This window comes from Micropterus salmoides, unplaced genomic scaffold (genome assembly GCF_014851395.1).
Source record: "Micropterus salmoides isolate LMB-PRFRI ecotype aquatic unplaced genomic scaffold, ASM1485139v1 Ms_hic_scaffold_7, whole genome shotgun sequence".
In the NCBI taxonomy this organism is placed as follows: domain Eukaryota; kingdom Metazoa; phylum Chordata; class Actinopteri; order Centrarchiformes; family Centrarchidae; genus Micropterus; species Micropterus salmoides.
In genome coordinates this window covers 17,453,448-17,473,748 of record NW_024044459.1, presented here as the reverse complement: position 1 = coordinate 17,473,748, position 20,301 = coordinate 17,453,448, and the positions used below count along the sequence as shown (strand labels likewise).

Genomic DNA, 20,301 nt, shown 5'->3' with positions numbered 1-20,301 from the left:
GGCAGAACATGTCCATATAGAAACCAGTGTTCAAAAACTGCAGCAGCAATAGGGAATGAACAAATATTTGCCATTTGTTCTTCAAATAAAAGTAAAGAATGTGTGTGTTTGCACAGGATGTGTTTATTGTTTGTATTGTTTATTCGCTTTTAGACCTTTTCGTCTTCATGGGATTAAGAGCTCTGCAGAGATGTCACAAAAAACCACAAACATTAGGCCCTAAGCAAAATTTGACGACAACGATTATTGGAGTAGGGTTGTGCTCACTTTCCCAAGCCTATGCCTTCCCACGTGCATCTTTATTAGACTGTGGAGCACTAAAATGTATGGACAGGTCAGGTACAACTCTGCATGTACTGACAGGAATGTGAGTCATTCATATGCATTTTTATAATGGAACCTACAAACCTATCAACACTTCCATTCACAAGTGTTCATTTCTGAGTGACAGGTACTATTTAGTCTTATCATGAAGCTGACATAGTTGACATCAGGCTAAAAAATGCAGTTTGAGGAAGGTTATGTTTGTAGGCCTAGGCTATGTTGTAGCTTACGAGGTAGAAAAAAAGGTCTGTTTGAAAACAGTAGGCTGTAAGAAATGTTTATTTTAACACCTTACTGCTCATGTTTAACCAACTCTAATTAACAGACTAATTATAAACACCAATGCAGTAGGAAAATAACTCCTCCTTGCACCCATAAAGTTTCATCCTAAATGGTAGATGTCATTTGCTCAAGAGTTTTCGGGAGTAGGCGTTTTTTCTCGCGTTATTGACGTGCCGCCGGCAAGTTGGGCCTATTCAAATCAATGAAGCTTCTTCCCTCTGCAACAGCGATCCGACTCTGCTCCCTCTCGCTCCTGCTACAACAGTAGACACTGGTCCAAAGAACACTCCTCCCCTCCTTCCTCCACAGAGCCGGAGCTTTCTCCCTCTCCAAACCATGATCTGGCTCCCAGTGTTGCTCGATGCATGCTTCCCTTCGTGAGGGCAGATTTCTGAGCTTGTTCATGACATGACACAGTGCAGCGCAGGATCGAAGTGGTCGCCTCTAACGCCACTGGAACACCAATGCACAGGACTCTTTTGCAGTGCTCTGAGTTTGGTTACATGAAATATGCGATGTCCGCAGGAGTGCCCGATTCTTTTTCTGCTACACTTTGTTTTCACTTTGGCTGCCGGCCACGAAGAGCTCTCCGACTCTGGCAGACTCTTCTCCCTCTTTGCAGAACAAGGTCAGTGTGGTGCAGTTAAGAGAAGCTGTGTATCTGTGCTTGTCTCAACTGAATGCATGACTGGAAAAGTGCTATCAATATTAATATGCAGTAAAGGACCCCTATCTATTGTGCTGTATTTTTTCAACTGTATTTTGCAGGTCAGTTGTCCCAGTCAGAGTCAGATCGGTCCATAGTCCACCCAGTGAAAACCACCCCTGATGGAGAGTTCATCTCCCACTCTCTGTCTCACCACTTCAAGGGTGGGCGAGTCAGGCGTGACTTACGACCCCTTGGTTTGGAGGGACAGGTTTACTACAAGGTCAACTACAAGGGTCGCCCTTTAATGTTCAATTTGACTGCAAACAATCACCTGGTTTCAAGAGACTACATCCTGGAGAGGAGGAACGGCAGTGCCAACAGGACTGAGCATCGTCTCCCTGAGGGGAATTCCTGCCACCTCCTTGGCACCGTGGAAGCATCTGATTTGAGAGGAACTGCTGCCATCAGCACCTGCAAAGGACTGGTAAGGAGTCACATTGTCTTACATTCATAAAAGGGCAATTTTAAACCTCTGTGTCATTCATCAGATTGAATCCCCTAATCTACATGAACCATTAATGCAGCATCTTCCTCCCTAAATCTGCACTCAGTCATATCTCAACTACAAATGTAGTTGCTTTTGGATAGGAAGGTTTTTTTAATGGACAGGATAAAGGGGTGTATCACTCTGGAGCGGCTGGTATGTGGTGTAGGCAGTCATAGGCTGTTAAACAAACCTTTTCCATCTGACAGTGCCCTGTGTGTTAGCTTGCCCTTCAAAGACTTCCTGACACTATTTGCAGAATGACTGTGCTGCAGACCCGCTGACGGCTGCTGCTTCTCGGCCAACCATGAGACCCTTTCTATCTTCTTTGTCTCGCAAATGTTTTCCTTTATACTTTCACCCTCACTCACTCATTCATTCATTCATTCACATCGCTGTCTGTTCCTGAAGAAGCTCTCTGCAACCCCCACCCTTGGACCTGCTTTGTTCTACACAGAGACAGAGCTTCAGTAATAGATTTTGGCACATTTCTATAGACTAGACCAATACAGTATGACAGATTGAGAGACAGGAAATAGGGCCATACTTTTTCTTCAGAGAATTTTTGCTTTTTTAAAAGACTTCAGCAGCAATGTTTCTAATCAAATACATAGTTCAACCACAAAGGAGAAAAGACAGCTGGAAAGCAGAAAGACAAGGGAGCAGCTCACCCTATGAAGAATGTTAATTATGAAGAGAGATATGAACCATATGAACATTTCTGGAAAAAATATATGGTGTGTTTATGGCTGAGATTTTGAGTTTTTCATGCCTTTATTCACCAAATAATAGTCGCTCAAAATGTAACTGCTCAAAATACACTCATGTAATAATAACTGATTCATTCGATTTACACCCGTATTTTGAAACAACCAAATAGGAGGAGGATGTGGAAGTGGAGGAACTTCCTGGTTCAGAAATGATGGAATGTTTCAGTTTCAGTCATGAAGAATCTTTTGTTGTTTGTGTTTGATTATGTCACAGCAGGAATGCCTCTCCTGGAGGGTCTCTCTCCTGCCTCTCTGCTATGTTTGTGTGGGTTGCACTGCCTCTTCCTGACAAATCTTGTAAATGCAGTTAATTTGAAAAGTGTGCTATGTCGCTGTAAATTCCAATTATCTGCAACCTTCCTCATTTAGAGGACGATTTTTTTCTGCAATGCCGACTCCTCCAGTTTGTCCCTTCTCTCCGACCCACATGTGGTTACCCACAGGGGAAACCACCATGATCTATTGCACTGATTTTCTGCTCTTTGGAAGAAGGTTTATAGCAGCTAAGACCACAGAGAGACCACTAAACAGCAAGACTCAGCCAGACAGATGTGGGAGGGAAACCCTGTCAGCTGCTCTGGAGGTCATTAACAATCCGGAGACAGATAGAGATGAACTGCTTCAAAATATAAATTCATGATAACGGTTTGTGAATGCAGCATACGACTGAAGTTACTATAGGTATAATCAATGCCATGAAATGACAAAGACAAACATTTACAATTGGTTTAAAAAGTTAAAAATGAGATAGGATTCATCACTGATTCCTGTAAACTGTCAGTAATGTAATGGTATCAAAGAGAGCACTCCAATTTGGGCTGCAACTAATGATTATTTTCATTCATTCTGACTATTATTTTCTAGATTGAATGATTTTTCATTTGGTGTAAAATATAAGAAAATAATGAAAAGGGCCCATCACAGTTTCCCAGAGCCCAAGGTGACATCTTCAAATTGCACGTTTTTTTTTTCCAACCAAAAGGCCCAAACCCAAAGAATTATATAATTATCTTATATAATTTACTTTTATATAAGAAAAATAAAAGCAGCAAATCTCATTTTAGAAGCTGGCACCAGCCCATGTTTTGCCATTCTGCTTGAAAAATAACTGAAACGATTACTCAGTTGTCAAAATTGTTGACAATTAAATTTTTTATCGAAATGAATTATCTGAAATTATTGTTCCTCAAAAACATGGAGAACACGCACACCTCTTGTTTTGATCAAAATTATATTAGTGCCGGCCGTCTCACAAATAAATTGCTGTTTGTGAAGCAAACCACTTAGCGATATGTTTGCACAAAAGAACGAAGTAGCTGCCTACCTCGTGAGGTGTATTTGTAGGCAAGTGAGATGGTTGCATTGTCTACAACCTGATCTGTCGTCTGGCTGCTCTTCGGTGGGCTGAACAAAATAAAGGAACCATGGCACAGAACAGGCGAGACAGCAAGATCATGACTTTTAAATGCCATAAAAGCGAGAATGTGGTCACTACTGCTATATTATGTAATACCTCTACATCGTGTCATTTAATCTCCACTATACTGGTTGAGAAAAGTCATATTTGCTCAAACATATAGAGCTCTGCTGCTGTGAGCCATATTTACTTTACAGGTGATTGTGTCTTTACACAGTTCAGATTACCCTTCACTTTTCTGATTAACTGTACATGTGGACCAGAGTAACTGGGTGGAGGTTGCTGTCTCTGTCCTTTTTTTGTTTCCATGGGAAAACCCTCAATTCAACCAAAGCCGTGGAGTCTTTGGCAATCCCTGAAGCACAACACAAAGCAAGAACACACAAGTTCAGGACTATTATATTGGAATTTTCCTCACTTAAATGCATGTTTTGTCACACTATGCAGATGAATAATGATAATGTCTTTGACCTCTGAGGAAGAAATTAGCTCACAGGCAGTGTTATGTTGTGAAGTAAAATAAAACTGAGGACATGAAAGTGTAGTTAAATGTGTAATTATCAAGAAGAAGTCGTCTAAAAATAAATGAAAGTTTGTTTGGCAGAAAATTGTTGTGATTAATCATATTTGCAGTAATGAGCACCATCCGCCCCCACCTCTCCTTTGGTACCACTAATCACTGCTGAGGCCACAGGCTGTGTAACAGCAGAGACTTTATTCCAGACCCAGTTGGCCAGCACTACAAAACCCACAGAAGCAGGAAACAGAAGTAAAGCAGTTCCACATGGCCGATGTATTTAGAACACAGACCTGTATTATGGTAACCTCCCCTGGCTCTGGCACCTCACACCCAAACACGCTTCCACTAGGTCAGAGGAGGGGGGATTAACGGAGAGGAGGAGGAGAAGGGCAGTAGGTGTCGGAGGGCAATGAGGTGGTGAAAGTGAACTTTGTCTGAGGCTGTTTCAGCTGGCAGAGCATTCAGGATTTGGAGCAAAAACTTTTCCAGGATAATCCCCTATTTTTGTTCAAATGGAAAACAAAATCCTACTTGGTATCCTTTCAAGTTGCCTTTGTTTGTTGAGCACAGACATCGCACAGAATCTCTACATGGTAATTTTCAGGATCACAAGTAAGACCATAACCACACTTTACAAGCAAAGCCTTGCAGGCTGTGTTGCACAGTAGGACTGCATTTGGTATGCAGATAACACAGATCATGCAGAGCAATGGTCTGAATGTTTGGATGGGCCTCTCTGTAGCATTCCTTCCTGGTTGATCTCCACCACCTGCCTTTTTTCTGCTTAGACTCGCTTGGACGTCTAAGACGACAGAGAGGCATGATAAAAGAGAATACCAAATAATCACCCTTATATGTATCATATGTTTTTGTGTGTGATTTGTCTTGCAGGGAGCAGGGAAAGAAATCTGAATCTGGTAAAACGTTAGTCTGTCCAATAGTGTGAGAGCGATGCAGTGATATCAGCTGAGTGTGCACAGGGCCTCTGTGTCGCTTTCCCAGCTGAACGTAGACACATCAACCTGCATGCTTTGTAGATGAGTCCACCACAGCTCAGGGACCCCTGGCTGAAGGCCACGCTCTGAGTCAGTGGAAAACCCTTTCTCAGTACAAAATCGGAGTTTGGAAACAAATAACCAAACCTCAGACATATACAGATAACTTTTGTTTATCATTTGTTATGATATTGTTGTTCTTCTGGTGGTTTCACAAGCCTGAGCAGCTTAGTTGCATCCCACAAAGTTTCTGTTCCAGATTGTGGATACTTTCTCATTTTACAAAGTTCAGTGTAACAGGTGGAGCAATATAGCCTTTCCAAAGGGAGGCTCCTCTAGATTTGTACTTTCTGAACTCCCTGAGTGGAGAAATCAGAGCTCTGCAGACTGCTGAGTGAATGTGGTTGAAACACATGTCTGGGGAACACATGTAAAACTTGTCAGGATGACCCAGAAAGCTGAAGAGTGAGTAACTGCAGCAAATAGCTGGGTAGACCCTTGGAGCCACAACTGGCCAAACTGTAAGCACTGCATGGCCTCATTTTTTACATCTGCCTTTGGCTTCTCAAACACTGAGAAGAGATCCAAAGATCAGATGCAACATTCATAAGAACTGTTTGTGTTGGTTTTGTTTGACTTACATGTGCGTATTAAGTGAATTCTTAAATGATCCTGGACTTGTTTATTTATTTGTATGGACATATTAACATGCAAAATTCCTGCTGATGAAAAAAAATTGTTATTGTTATTGTTATTCCATCCATTTGGCCCTTGAAAGAATTATATTTCTCATTTTGTCTTTTGCAAGTCGGGTTAAGGGGAGAGGGAGGGGTTCAGCCCGGAACAGTCTGGGCTTGTTTGGACTCAGCTTGACACAACCCCCCCAACCCCCCCCCCCCCCCCCCCCCCCCCCCACACACACACACACACACACACACATGCACACAATCACCTTAATAAACACAACTTGCAAACAGTTAGGTGGAGGTGGAACATTCATAATGCGTGTGTTTACAAGGAAAAGTGGGTGTGTTTGCATGTATGTATATGTTTTCGTGTAGGTGTGTTTGTGTTTGGGGGTGTGTCTCTGTGTGTGTTCACCAGCAGACCTCACCGATCCGCAAGGAAATAGTCTGCGCCAGTAAGAACATGCATGGCATACTTAGGAAAAAAGTCTCTCTTGCTGCTGCAGCAGAAGGAGAATGTGCCTCAGGGAAGGAGCAAGGCTCATATCAGGATCAGCAGGCTTTGCAAGAGAAAGTCCAACCTCTCACCTTTTAACTGCGGGAATTATTGAAACACTACCATTTTTGGTGTTTGGTTGTACTCATAAATATTACTATAACACAAAAGCATGCAAGTTACTAGACTGTAACCTTTCTGCTTTAGTCACAGTCTAAGAATGCATGACATTACAAAAGAGACTTAAGCTGCATTAGGAAAGATTTTAGGCTAAAAAAATAATCTTTTTAATCTTAAATACAATGTGGACCTGTGACTGAGTAGAAAACAATATACGTAATAATTGAGACAATATAGGTTTTCCCTATTTTTCAGATTTGGGTATTGTGTGGGACATGTGTGTGTACAGGAAGAGACTGATCAAAGCCTAAACTTGCTCTTCACAGACTCAGCCATTTCTGCTCAATGCATTTTAATCTATTTCATTTTTATTTTCCACAGAGAGGCTTCTTTTCACTGCCAGAAGGACACTTTTTTATTGAACCTTTCCAGAAATATCCAAATGATCCTGCAGGGACTCCAGAGCCCCACGTGGTCTATCCAAGAGTTACTACAGAAAGTCACAGAAAAAAACGCAGTCCTCAGTCCAAAGAGACACCCAGCCCCTGTGGAGTTCAAGGTGTGTGTCTGAAGTGTGTGTACGTGTGCAATTAATGGTACACAAGTGAGTATAGTTTTGTGTCCAGCAATGATAAGCCACAAGTGTACTGAAAGTGATGTCATTATCCATGATTTAGATGCTCCAAGTGACTCTGTCCAGGTGGAGCGGGAGAGGGAGGAATGGGAAAGGGAGCAGCAGCGTGGGGAGGACCAGGCTCAGTCCCGCTCGCAGCGCTCAGTCAGCAGAGAGCGGTGGGTGGAGACCATGGTGGTGGCTGACTCCAAACTCATAGAATACCATGGCAGCGATACTGTGGAGTCCTATATCTTCACCATCATGAACATGGTGAGGAGTACAATTTAGCTTTTTCATTCCTTACACTTGCACTCACTCGCTGAACGTTTCTGCACAAATGTTAAGTATTTAATTGTTTTTGTAGTGAATGATTTCTATGTTGTCAGGTGGCTGGGATCTTTCATGATGCCAGTATTGGGAATGCCATCCACGTCATTTTGGTCCGCCTCATTCTCCTGCAGGGAGAAGAGGTAACACTTTCCTGAAAGAGTTTTCTTTCTTTAAAGAAACTTTAAAGTGATTTTTTCTTTGGCAACGCATATGTTGAGATGGAACAAGAAACGCCTGTGCACATCTTAAAGCATTCCTAATTAGGGTTCAATCTAAGAGATGCCAATAATGTGCTGAATTAGATTTCTAATTCTACTGTTTGTTGCAGAAAGGGTTGAAGATTGTTCATCATGCAGATACCACTCTGGCTAGTTTCTGTGCTTGGCAGAAAAACCTCAATCCTCAGAGTGACACACACCCAGCTCATCATGACGTGGCTGTGTTGGTCACCAGGCAAGTGACACACACATATATGCATTTGTATGTCAGCAATTTCAGTAGATAAATGGATAAATTGGCATGGATACACATAATATGCCCATGTCCCCCCACAGGAAGGACATATGTGCTGGAATGAACCAGCCCTGTGAGACACTGGGTCTGTCTCATCTATCTGGGATGTGTCAACCACACCGCAGCTGCAACATCAATGAGGATTCGGGACTACCTGTCGCCTTCACCGTCGCTCATGAGATGGGCCACAGGTCTGTGTGTGTGTGTGTGTGTATTTGTGTATTTGTTATTGTTGTGAAACCCTGTATTTTCAACAATGTGCTGTGTGACAAAGGAAGCATCTTGTTCCCATGATCAGTTCCTATAGAGGAATATACAGTTGCATTAGCCCATTAGTGAACTGGCTGGATGCAAATAATTGCTAGTGTCTAATAACCAGATATATAAAAAGACTGATACCTGAGAAGATTGGTGTGGTGTGGGTGTAGATCATTTAATAGCAGTAAAAGTGACATTGAAGTTGGATTTGTTTTCAGTTTTGGATTACTGTGACATTGAAAACCATGTTTGATTTAATCCCATTTTTCTACTCCAGCGCATTGTTGAGGTGTCACTTCAGTGTCAGTTTAATCAGAAGACACCACTTTATGAATATAAAGTTTTGCAGATAAAATCAGAGTTAGCAGATATTTTCAGTTAACATCTGATTATGAGGACTGTTTGACTGAATTGAATGAGAGGAAGAGTAGCAGGAAAATATATGAAAGAGTCAAATTTATTTATGGTTTAAATGGAGTAGTGAAAGGACAAAAAACAAATCATTAAAGTGCTTTACCTGATGGAACATTCTCTAAGCTCCATTCAACCTGAACACCTGAGCTGAGACGAAATTCCACACTATATTTCACTCCATATCACAGGATTGGGACACATCACTTTTGAATTCTTTTGAGATCAGCCAGTTGTCTGTTCAGAGGCACAATAACAACAACGCAGCCAGAGCATGAGGGTCATCTATTCTTTTAAAACATTTCTTTGTGTAATGTATGTAATGATAGTATCATAATTGGTCAAGTTGGTTGTGTTTGAATGCAGCTTTGGAATTCATCATGATGGCCAGGGCAATGACTGTGAGCTGGAAGGGAGGCACCCGTTCATCATGTCCAGACAGCTGATGTATGACAGCTCGCCCCTCACTTGGTCTCCCTGCTCCAAAGAATACATCACACGCTTCCTTGAGTAAGGCTGACTTTATTCCGAAGCCATTAATCTTAAAATAATAACATGATTCACTCAGCTTTAATACTGTTTTTCTTTGTGGGTAACACATGAGTTCTGTGCATCCATCCATCTTATCCAGGGCCACATGCAATTTGTGTGAATTTTCTGAAATTATGGTGAAAATGGGAGTAATTCCAAACGACACTTACTATTCCTGGACGCAGATAAAGTGGATGTGCTGGTGCAGATTGGAATGGTGAAAATAATCCATAAAACGCAAAGGGTGTGGTGTGTGTTGGAACGATACTAAGACACTGATGTGTAGCAAACCCTGACAAACTTACGTTTTTTTAAAAAGAGCAACAAAGAACATTAGTTTAAATATGCTGAACGAGCACAATTCATTTAAAGCCACAAAATCCAGCAAATGACTGAAAAGCAGGAGGAGCCTGAAGGAACATTAGAAGGTGGTCAAGCTTTGCACAAGTATCTGCAAATGTTTGCTGGACTCATTATTTTCTATTGAAAACTGCGTCAATGATGAATTCGAGAATTACTTTCTGACAACGACAATTTTACCTCAATCTCCTGTGTTTTTAGAATAGTTGCCTTTTTTATAATAATAAATATAATAGTTTTCATAATTCTTCATAAATGTTGCTAAATGTTCAAAACATGCAAGTAGCCACAAGAAGGTATTCCTCTCAAGCAAACTCCACCATATGTCTTATGTCTTATGCTGTTTTCTCTTTTTGTTTCTCTGTGAGGTTTCTCACTCACCACCACACCTTGTGTCCCTTTCTCTTTTAGTCACTCGCTCAACATCACAACTTTGTATTTCTGTCTTAGTCGTGGCTGGGGTTTTTGCCTGGATGACCGGCCTTCCAAGAGGGACCTAACCACCCCACTGGCTCGCCTCGGTGTCCGCTACACCACGCAACACCAGTGCCAGCTCCAGTACGGCCCAAATGCCACCTTCTGCCATGAGGTTGATGTGAGTATTGTACGCAAGTACTAACTGAAAGCTGAATGTCAGAAATCGTTTATAAAATAGTCCTTCTCGTTGTTGATTGGATTATGTCTTTCTTTCAGAACGTTTGCCAGATTCTTTGGTGTTCAGTGAATGGCTCCTGTCGCTCCAAACTGGACTCACCTATAGACGGCACTCGCTGTGGATCAGAGAAGGTAGATGGTGCCAGTTGCTTTGTCTTTTTAGGGTTTGGATTTAATTAATCTGGGAATGGAGATGGTTAGCACAATGAGGGTGATACCGGCGCAGAGCTTTGAGTATTGAATGTGTCATATTGCTAGCGTTATTTGAGTGATCTTGACAGCGTTTTTTCTTTTCAGTGGTGTATCTCAGGAGAGTGTGTGATTGTGGGTAAACTCCCAGAGACGGTGAATGGAGGCTGGGGACAGTGGAGTACCTGGTCTCACTGCTCCAGGACCTGTGGAAATGGAGTTCAGTCAGCAGACAGGGAATGTAACAACCCTAAGTAAGAGCTGACTCTAGATCTGCCTCACACCACAAAGCATATTTGCTAACTATTTTTCACTGTTTTTATAATTAAACCTTTCTTGCAGTTCGTTGGCATGTCTTCCATAATAGATGATATCCTGAAATGATACTGATCACATGGTTGATTCAAACTGTGATGCTGTTTCCCACAGACCAGAGTTTGGGGGCAAGTACTGCACTGGGGAAAGAAAACGTTATCGGACCTGTAACACAAAACCCTGTCCGAAGAATAAACCAACCTTTCGAGAGATGCTGTGCAGCGAGTTTGACACTGTGCCCTACCATAATGACCTCTACCAGTGGATTCCTGTGGCCAACCCGTGTAAGTGGTCAGAGCCTCAAATATACAATTAGATACTACAGATAGACAGCCCTTTTTTGCACTTCCCCTTTTCAGATCTGTAGCTGTGATTGTCACCCAAGAGGGGGCAGCATTTACACTGAAAAGCCCTCAGTGATGCAGCTAACCCATATACTCAATCTTAGCATACAATGTTTCAGTACAGTTCATTGCAGTCTTTTTGTGTTTTGTGTCATTTGCCATGTTTATCACTGCTAATACAGGAAACATATCATTTTATTGGGCTCTTGAGCTCCAAAAATGTCTCGTCATCAATGTAAAGTATGCTTCATCATCCTGACAGTTGGACTTGACATTAGTTGGATGGACTCACCATTTTATTGGAATGAAACAGAATTAGACTCCTCTTTCCCCCAACCCTCAACCGTCTTTAGTACATCCCTGTGAGCTGCACTGTCGACCGGTCAATGAGTATTTTTCGGAGAAGATGCTTGACGCTGTGACAGACGGAACGCCGTGCTTCATGAATAACATGTCCAGGAACATCTGCGTCAACGGAGTGTGCAAGGTAGTGTGGCTGGGTAAGAGACTAAAAGATACTGGGGATAGTGGAGCAGGATACGAGACAAGCTGCAGTGTAGCTACAGAATAATGGAGGGAAGAGTCTTTCTGTGTAAACTTCAATCATATGTGACTCTGTAACGTGTCTATTTGTATTTTTACGTATTTTTGTGTGTGTGTTTTGTAGGACGTAGGCTGTGACTATGGCATTGACTCAAACGCAGTGGAGGATCATTGTGGAGTCTGTTTGGGCGATGGCACAAGCTGTGAGAAGATCTACAAGTTGTTTGATGAAGGAGAAGGCTTCGGTGAGTTCAACACAAAGGATGTTTAAGCAGCTGGAAATAAATTGAATTATCTAGACATAAGAATTAGGACAATTATAACATTGTAGTAATACAAAACAGACAACCTATTAATGGGGAAAGGCTTTGATGTACCCCCAGAACAGTGTGAAAAAGTGCAGAATTTAAATTTATGTCTACAGGCGGAAAGTCATTTGAGGACAGTTCATTAGCATTACGCCTTTGTGTTTCCTTGTTGTCATGACAGTCTTCTTGTCCACACTGCGCAGCTGTTTGTCCTGCTGTACTTGGCTGGTGTGATGTGTGTGTGTGTGTGTGTGTGTGTGTGTGTGTGCGTCTGCGGGCCCATGTTTGCATAAAGAAAGACATGTGTTTGGTGGATTTTACTGGGCTTGGAAAGCTATAACTTACATGCAGAATCAACACCCGGCAGAAACAGATTAATAGAGAAAGAGGCTCTAAAACAATATGGACATTCCTCCTTCTTTCCCTCTTTCTTTCTCTCTGTCTGTGTGTGTGTTTGCCCCGCACAGCATCCTTTCCAGATAACCAGCCCAGATGTGTGAGACTTCAAAAGGCTTAGACCAAGGGCAAACCTCCCCCTCCTTTGCGCAAACATAGAAACACACACACCTTCCCACAAACATCATTAAACTCCAGAGACCTACTCATAGCTGCTTTCGTCCTCCCCCATCCAGCCCCCCCATCCACTCAATAAAAAACAGAGACAGGGCAGTGCCCCCCACGCCGAAAATGCACACATACACACACACACGCCAACCACCCCCACAGACTGAGCCCACCCTCTATTAAAGATCAGAGAGAAACTGTCTGGTAGTCTGGAGTGTGGCAGCAGCCATGGTGGGCCATCCATTACCACGCTGTGACTCTGACTCCCCTCCTGACTCTCCCAGGGTACGTGGACGTTGGTGTGATACCTGAGGGGGCGCGGGACATCCTGGTAAAGGAAGTGGAGGAGGCAGGTAACTTCCTGGCTCTGAGGAGCGAAGCATCTGAGGAGTACTTTCTCAACGGCAACTTCATCATCCAGTGGAACGGGGAGTATGAGGCTGGCGGGACGACGTTCTACTACGAACGCAGCGGGAACATGGAGAACCTCACTGCTCCTGGACCCACCAAACAGCCAGTCATGCTCCAGGTAGGCCATCACAATACAGAGGTTAATGTCTTTGAAGAGAGTGGAGGGTATTCCTTTTTAGGGGTTTTAAAGTATGTCACTCTTCTGAGATTTACAGATGTACATCAGCAATTTATATTTTTTATGTTTGTGTACAGTGATTTCAACCAATCAGGGATAGAGAAAAGGGATAGACATCACGGCCAACCAATTAGAGCATACAAACTTTGCATGTTTTTTTCCAATTCATTATTGAGTCAAAATGATGAGAATGTTAAAAATATATTTTTTTATTTATGTCATATATCTAATGTTGACAATCTAGATAGTCTTGAAATGATACTTAGTCATGTGGTTGTACAGTTGCTGTTTCAGGAAAAGAACCCAGGTATAAAGTATGAGTACACCATCAAGAAGACCAAAGAGACAGGAAATGAGATCATCGAACCCATTTACAGGTGGAGACACGGGGCATGGACAGACTGCAGCACCACCTGTGGCTTAGGTTGGTGTTGCATTTGACAAGAAAAATTCTAAATTTCAGTGACGTTTTAGTTATGACATGAGCATCTGCTGTCTGACTTCCTGACTGGTTTAGGTGAGCAGCATCAGCCTGTGCGGTGCTTTGAGATGGACGTGGGTGTAGTGGACGAGTCTTTATGTGACCCAGACAGCCGTCCAGAAGACAGACACCGAAAATGCAAGACCATGGATTGTCCTGCAAGGTCTTCACTTTCAAATGCTCTTTAATAGTTTTTTGTCACCGTCAGTACTATTATGACCTCAAAGCATATTGTGCTGTGGCTTTAGTTATATAAATGTTTTTTGATGATCGTTGCAGTTATAATATTGGAGAGTCACCAGGTTATCTAACTAGCTACTGTACAAACCCATAGAATATTACAGTTGGTTTGAAAGTAAAGGGCGAAAACTGCAGTGCCTAGTCTAGATTTTTCAGTTTGTCACAAGAGTGATACTGAGTTCCATGGATTTCAATTTAATAACAAACAGCAGAAATTCAACCAATTAAACTAATTATTTCAGTCACTTATATTTACATTGTTATGTATGGAACCTCACTATGTGTTTGTAGAAAAACAAGTAAAAGTTGACATTGATAGCCTTTATTTAGTTTAGTTTTATTAAAGTTTTGCACAGTCGCTTGTGTTTTGAGAACATATACTATTTCAGAAGTTTGGTTTCTTTTGGTAAATGAAAACTGGTTTTGGCAGATAAACATGTTTTTTCCTCAAAGCAAAGTATTCCAAAAACATATTGTTTTGGTCTTAGTACTGAAACTTATATTCAAACAATACTCAGCCCTGTTCATTGTTAGATAAAGATGACAATGTCGTCTGCTTGCCATGTGCTCCTCATTCATTTTTTTAATGCCATAAAATCACATCTATCAGAAGTCTCTCTCTACACCCTCTTTTCCTGTCTGTCCCCTTTTCCTCAGATGGTGGGTGGGTGGCTGGCAGCAGTGTACAGCCACCTGTGGATCAGAAGGGGTACGGAAGCGAACGGTGCTCTGTGTTCGTACAGTGTCAGGGGAGGAAAGGGTGCTTCACCCAGTTGAGTGCAAGCATCTCCTTAAACCCAAACCTGTGGTGCCATGCAACAGAGATGTGCCTTGTGGACAGGACTGGGCTGTCGGCAACTGGGAAGAGGTATGTTTTTTTTTCTACGTTACTCTGTGGCTATCTGTTTTCTTGTTTCTCTATAGCTTTTATCTCTCAGACTTTGTTTTTATTTAACCTTTTCTGAATGAATGCATCATTTGTGTTCTTCCTTCTTTGCAGTGCCCAGTCACATGTGGAGGAGGTGTTCGCTCACGTACAGTCACATGTGGACTAGCACCCATGAAGACTTGCGACCTCTCAACCAAACCCCGGTCCAGGTCGCTGTGTGCCCTACAGAGCTGCCCTAATTCAGGTCTTCGTAGACGGCCCGGGCCTCCTCCTATATACCGTCGCATCCACCCACCTAAGAGCCACCCCAACAAGCATCCTGGTACAACTACCTGGGCTCCCACAAGCACTACGGCCATAACTGCACCCACAACTGCTACAACTGTGAGGAAGAAAACAACCACCAAGGAAACTACAACGGCTTTCATCTCAACCACCACATCCCTTTCAACCCCTGAAAGCACAATCCCTAAAATCATAGACACAGATGATTATGAGTTCAATGTTGAAGTTTTCCCATCTACAACCAATCCTGCTGAAAAGGACAGAAAAGCAACTGGTGTGGAAAAGGAGACGGTAGAAAAGAGAGAGGAGGGAGAGGAGGGAAGCACGCCAAATGTGGTGATGTACACTCCAGGATATGATTATGTTGTTGACGATAGGACAGCAGAGGAGGAGGGGATTATTGACCTGGATGTTACCACATCTACATCACTTAAACATCCCCTTAAATCAAACACACCGACACCGCATATACTCATCACACCCACTTTACAGACAAGTCCACCTACCATTCACACAAGCAAAGCTCCCACCTCCACCTACTCCACCCCACACACCAGTACTGAAACATGGGCAAAGACCACTCACCTCTATTCCTTTTCCAACCACCACATCACCCCTCGTATCAATCCATACAGCCACTGGACACATAGGGTTCCCCTCACCACTGCCGCGTACAAGGACCACCTAGTCCCAACAAAAGCTGGCTTCCACACAACACAAGCTCCCTCCACATCTGCAAGAAAAACATCCACCATTGCACCACCACCCCAGCCCACAGTGAAGATCATTAAACTTAAGAAGCCTTCTGTGACACCGAGGAAAAACAGTTCTGTCTCTCGTGCTAAAAAGCCCTCTTCCTGGTCCAAAGGCATTCGCTCCAAGAGCCAAAACAAGCAACCAGAAAGTCCCATGAGCAGCTCCAACCGTGTCCAAAGCAACCTGATGGCCAGAGAGCCAGTGAGCATGGATTTATTCTGGCATGTAGGAAACTGGAGCGAGGTGGGTACAGACATTTTATGATGATTTTATATCCTTTTCTCTAATCCACCATACCAGTCAGTTTGCATGTTTTAGCCCTTTAACTACAGACTTGATAGTAATTCACACGAATTACTATCAAGTCTGTAGTTAAAGGGCTCATTTTTCAAGGCATCTAACTTTTTAAGATTGCCCCCCCACCTTCCAGGCATGCTATGACTACTGTGAAATTGAACGCTTTGAAAGTGGACCTACAGAGACTTGAAAATAAATATTTATTTAATAATAATAATAATTATTTTTTTTTTGCATGGAAATGAAGTTGCTAGTGGGGACTGAAAACTCTCTTCAGATGATTTAATGAAGTTTGATATTGAGCGTTAAGTTGGACTTGCCAAAAAGTATTATGTTAAGCAAACATGGATGATGGGAAAAGTCATTCTGTGGTGAATTATCTAGCTGTTCATGGTCTAGTTATTTTTGAGTAAAGTTATTTCCAGTGGCCTCTTGGTGGTTGGAAATCAAATGATGTATCATTTACAAAATTGTTACAATTGCTTTTATCAGGCTAAATATGAAAAACCACAGGTACAGTCCTTGCGGCAAATAATTATTAACTCACATGTCGCTTTAATCATTTTGTCACCCAAGTACAGGCATAAACCCAAGCGGAGATTTAATCAGAAAATACCCCTTCCTCCCCAGTGTTCAACAACATGTGGGATTGGAGCAATATGGAGGACAGTAGTGTGCAGCTCCCAGAATGATGAAGACTGTGCCAACATGAAGAGACCTGAGCCTGCACGTACATGTCACCTGCAGCCCTGTGCCATCTGGCAAAGTGGCAGCTGGAGCAAGGTGAGTAACGTTAGATTTCCTCCAGTCACTGAATCCGATGATTACACTTAATACTTAATTGTAATTCCACTTATTATCTGTTACCTTTCCAGGTGACTAAAAGAGTTTGTTTATGTTACATTTCAATTCAACTCAATTTTGTTTATTTTATATCATATAGAGCAGGTCTAGACCGTACTCTTTGTAATGTTTACAGAGGTCAAAGAATTCTCAACATGCGCCAGCAAACCTCGAGACCAGAACCTAGACTCAGGGTGGGTGGCCATCTGCCTCCTCGACTGGATGAGAGAGAGAGAGAGAGCGAGAACACTGTAGCACAACACAAGTTTTCACTTGTCATATATTTGTGAGCCATTTATTGCACTGTTCTCCACAGTGTCCAGATCAATGTGCGATGGTGGGAAGGAGGTACCGTGATGTCCAGTGTGTCGATTCTCAGAGTAAACGTCCCCTCAGACCTTTCCACTGTCAAGCTACGTCCAGCAGACCCCTCAGCACTATGACTTGCCCCCACAAGCCCTGTATGACATGGAGTATATCACCATGGGGACCGGTAGGAGCATAATGTACTTTTTTGGCATACGTTTTATAGCATTAAAGAATTACATGTTTAGATAAATATACATGTTCTCTTACCTCAAGTTGAAGCAGATAGTTTTGCTTTTGAGATAGTCAAGATTTTTGGCAGCAGTGTTTTTGTAATTTGGGAGAACTGAGCCTTTAATTTAGAAATTATTATCAGTGTCACATGTTACCTAAATTGCCTTTTGATAACAAATCTGCTGTATATGGGAATTATTTGTATTTTGTTTCTACAGTAGTATAAGCTATTCATGTGCATTTCATCCCATTTTCTAGCAACCATTTCACCATGGTTCACAATTATTGCTGTTCTGTCGCATAATGTAGCCTTTACTATTTTAAACTGAGGCTTCAGGGTCACCTGTGTAGTCACACCCAACTCCACAAATGTATGAATAGTGTCACATTTGTGTGCCATGTTACATGTCCCATGTTATACATTGTTGATTGTCAATCTCAGCAAAAAGCAGATACCTTCCTTCAATCCATGTGTTTTCTTCAGTGCTCTGGCAGCTGTGGCAAAGCCATCAGGGAGCGCCTGGTGTACTGCCCCGCGCCTCATCGCTGTAGCACAACACTGAGGCCAAACAGCACAGAGCCGTGCAGTCTAAAGCCCTGCACTCACTGGCAGACTGAGGACTGGGAGAAGGTCAGTCACACACGACTGACATTTCCTCGAGGCATTGAGGGCATTTCTAAAATGTTTGCAAAAAATAATTAGGCTGTCGGTGAAATGAATTGTCGCTCTTTGTGTGTTTATGTGTGGCTTTGCAGTGCTCTGTCAGTTGTGGTGGGGGTCGGCAGCACCGGGAAGTCAACTGTGTGAGTGAGCAGGATTTGGCTTCAATGCCAAACAGCCTCTGCGAGAAGATTTCTAAACCAGAAACACTCAGGAAGTGCAATATACAGGAGTGCAAGACCAACACAGGTTTGTACGCTACGCTCAATCTGTCTGTCTTTTTGTCTGGCTTAGTGGAGGATTCAAAAAGCAGACTTGCTATCAAGGCGCGTGGAATTTCTATTACATTACAGTGTATTTTGACCTTTGAGTCATGTTCCTTGTTATGCAGGTCCAGTTTGCAGGAAGAACACCATGTCCTCTCGCTTCTGTGACAAGCTGAAGCTGCTGGGTCGCTGCTCTGTCAGGTCGGTCCAAAGACAGTGCTGTGTCACCTGTGGGTCATAGCCAGGGTTACACACCCACATATATCACAGTGGACACAACTCAACTACATTACTGTATTCTTATGCAATACTGACAGAAGGCCGCTCCACCCACAGACTTACACGTCCAAACCAAAGTGCTAATGACCACAACACTACAACAAGCACGTCTTAATCATCACAAACAAATGTGGGTCGACTAAGATTATGTTTGTATTGTGTGTATTTTGTATTGTATTGTGTAACTTTTTCCAACGAAAGATGAAAGATTTTGCGAGGAACCATGAAAAAAAAAAAAAAATGGAGCAAGAGAACAAACCAAAACATGCTGAACATGATGAATACATGTGTGGACCACAAATGTTAATGCTTAAAGTTCATTGGGCCATGTTGACGTGAGCAGAAATCAAAATTAAAACTATTCTTTTATTAAAGAGTTTTGATGAATTTATTAACAAGCACATTTCAGGTGCTTAAGGACAACCTGCAAAATAAAAATCAACTGGTGCAAAGTAGAATAATTTAGTCAAAACATACTGAACAAAAACATTAAAAAAGTAAAATTACTACTTTAAAAAATAATCAAGAAGCATAATTCAAAAGTTACCAAAGCTCAAGCCAGTATAAGATCTACTCCTATATTATAACACACAGGGTACAGTATTCACCTTCACTAATCAGTAAAAATCACTTATGACCTGCAGAACATATCTTTCTAGGCCAAAGGTGCTTTTATAATCAAGGTGCTGATGATTCACAGCTTAACAGTCAAGTTATATTGTTAATTCAAAGTGAACTGGTACGGACAGAATGTAAATAAAGATATTTTGTGACCTCTTTATTAAATAGCTTAAAATAATGATAATATCTGTGTTTTTACTTTGTTTTTTATTAATTGTTTTGTTCTCAGAGCAGGCACTGTGTGTTCACATTATTCTGGGTACAAGTTCCTGTTTTAGTCATTTTTGTTACGATTGTGGTAATTAAATCAGCTGCAGAACCTGCACAGTTCCGCAGTCGAACCTGTGGTGCTCCTCCTCTGGTGTGAGATTGACCTATATCAGAGAGAAAGAGGTGTTGCAGGTCATCCCTCTCTTGTCCCTCTAAAGATGGCCGCTGTGTTTGTATGATGTTGTACAGGTATTGCTATTGTCATGCATATGGTACTTGACCTTGACTGATTTGTACTTCACGTGTCTCCATCAACAAATGTGACGATAAAAGATGCTTGTGACAAAACTGCTTTGTAACTGAGACATTAAATAAATTTTTCGTTAAATATTTTAAACGTGTTGGTATGATGCATGTAGACTAGTCTGGGGGATTTCCATCCATTCACCCCATACATCCATACATCCATCGTCAACAGCTTATCCTGCGTACAGGGTCGCGGGGGGCTGGAGCCAATCCCAGTTGACATCGGGCGAAAGGCGGGGTACACCCTGGAAAGGTCGCCAGTCCATCGCAGGGCCACACAGAGACAGACAACCAGTCAC

The 20,301-nt window shown here is 42.2% G+C and overlaps 1 protein-coding gene across 1 annotated transcript; it reads left to right on the top strand.

The window, feature by feature from the left end:
- The first annotated feature begins 626 nt into the window (after positions 1-626).
- adamts12 (ADAM metallopeptidase with thrombospondin type 1 motif, 12) lies at positions 627-20,089 on the top strand. Its single transcript, XM_038704068.1, has 24 exons — positions 627-1,234; positions 1,375-1,739; positions 7,185-7,362; positions 7,481-7,689; positions 7,806-7,889; positions 8,078-8,202; positions 8,304-8,453; positions 9,298-9,441; positions 10,273-10,417; positions 10,516-10,608; positions 10,774-10,919; positions 11,095-11,264; positions 11,678-11,811; positions 11,992-12,112; positions 13,024-13,268; positions 13,611-13,752; positions 13,846-13,972; positions 14,707-14,917; positions 15,050-16,222; positions 16,907-17,059; positions 17,436-17,612; positions 18,144-18,290; positions 18,416-18,569; positions 18,712-20,089. The coding sequence occupies exons 1-24, from the start codon at positions 1,117-1,119 to the stop codon at positions 18,825-18,827; spliced, it is 4,827 nt and encodes a 1,608-aa protein (XP_038559996.1). The 5' UTR covers positions 627-1,116; the 3' UTR covers positions 18,828-20,089.
- Positions 20,090-20,301: the final 212 nt, after the last annotated feature.

Bases quoted from the DNA above. Each gene is read 5' to 3' on its own strand.
- adamts12 (XM_038704068.1), top strand. From the start codon at position 1,117: ATGCGATGTCCGCAGGAGTGCCCGATTCTTTTTCTGCTACACTTTGTT. The intron at 8,203-8,303 runs GCAAGTGACACA...GTCCCCCCACAG, and splicing joins GTGGCTGTGTTGGTCACCAG to GAAGGACATATGTGCTGGAA. The intron at 13,973-14,706 runs GTCTTCACTTTC...CCTTTTCCTCAG, and splicing joins ACCATGGATTGTCCTGCAAG to ATGGTGGGTGGGTGGCTGGC.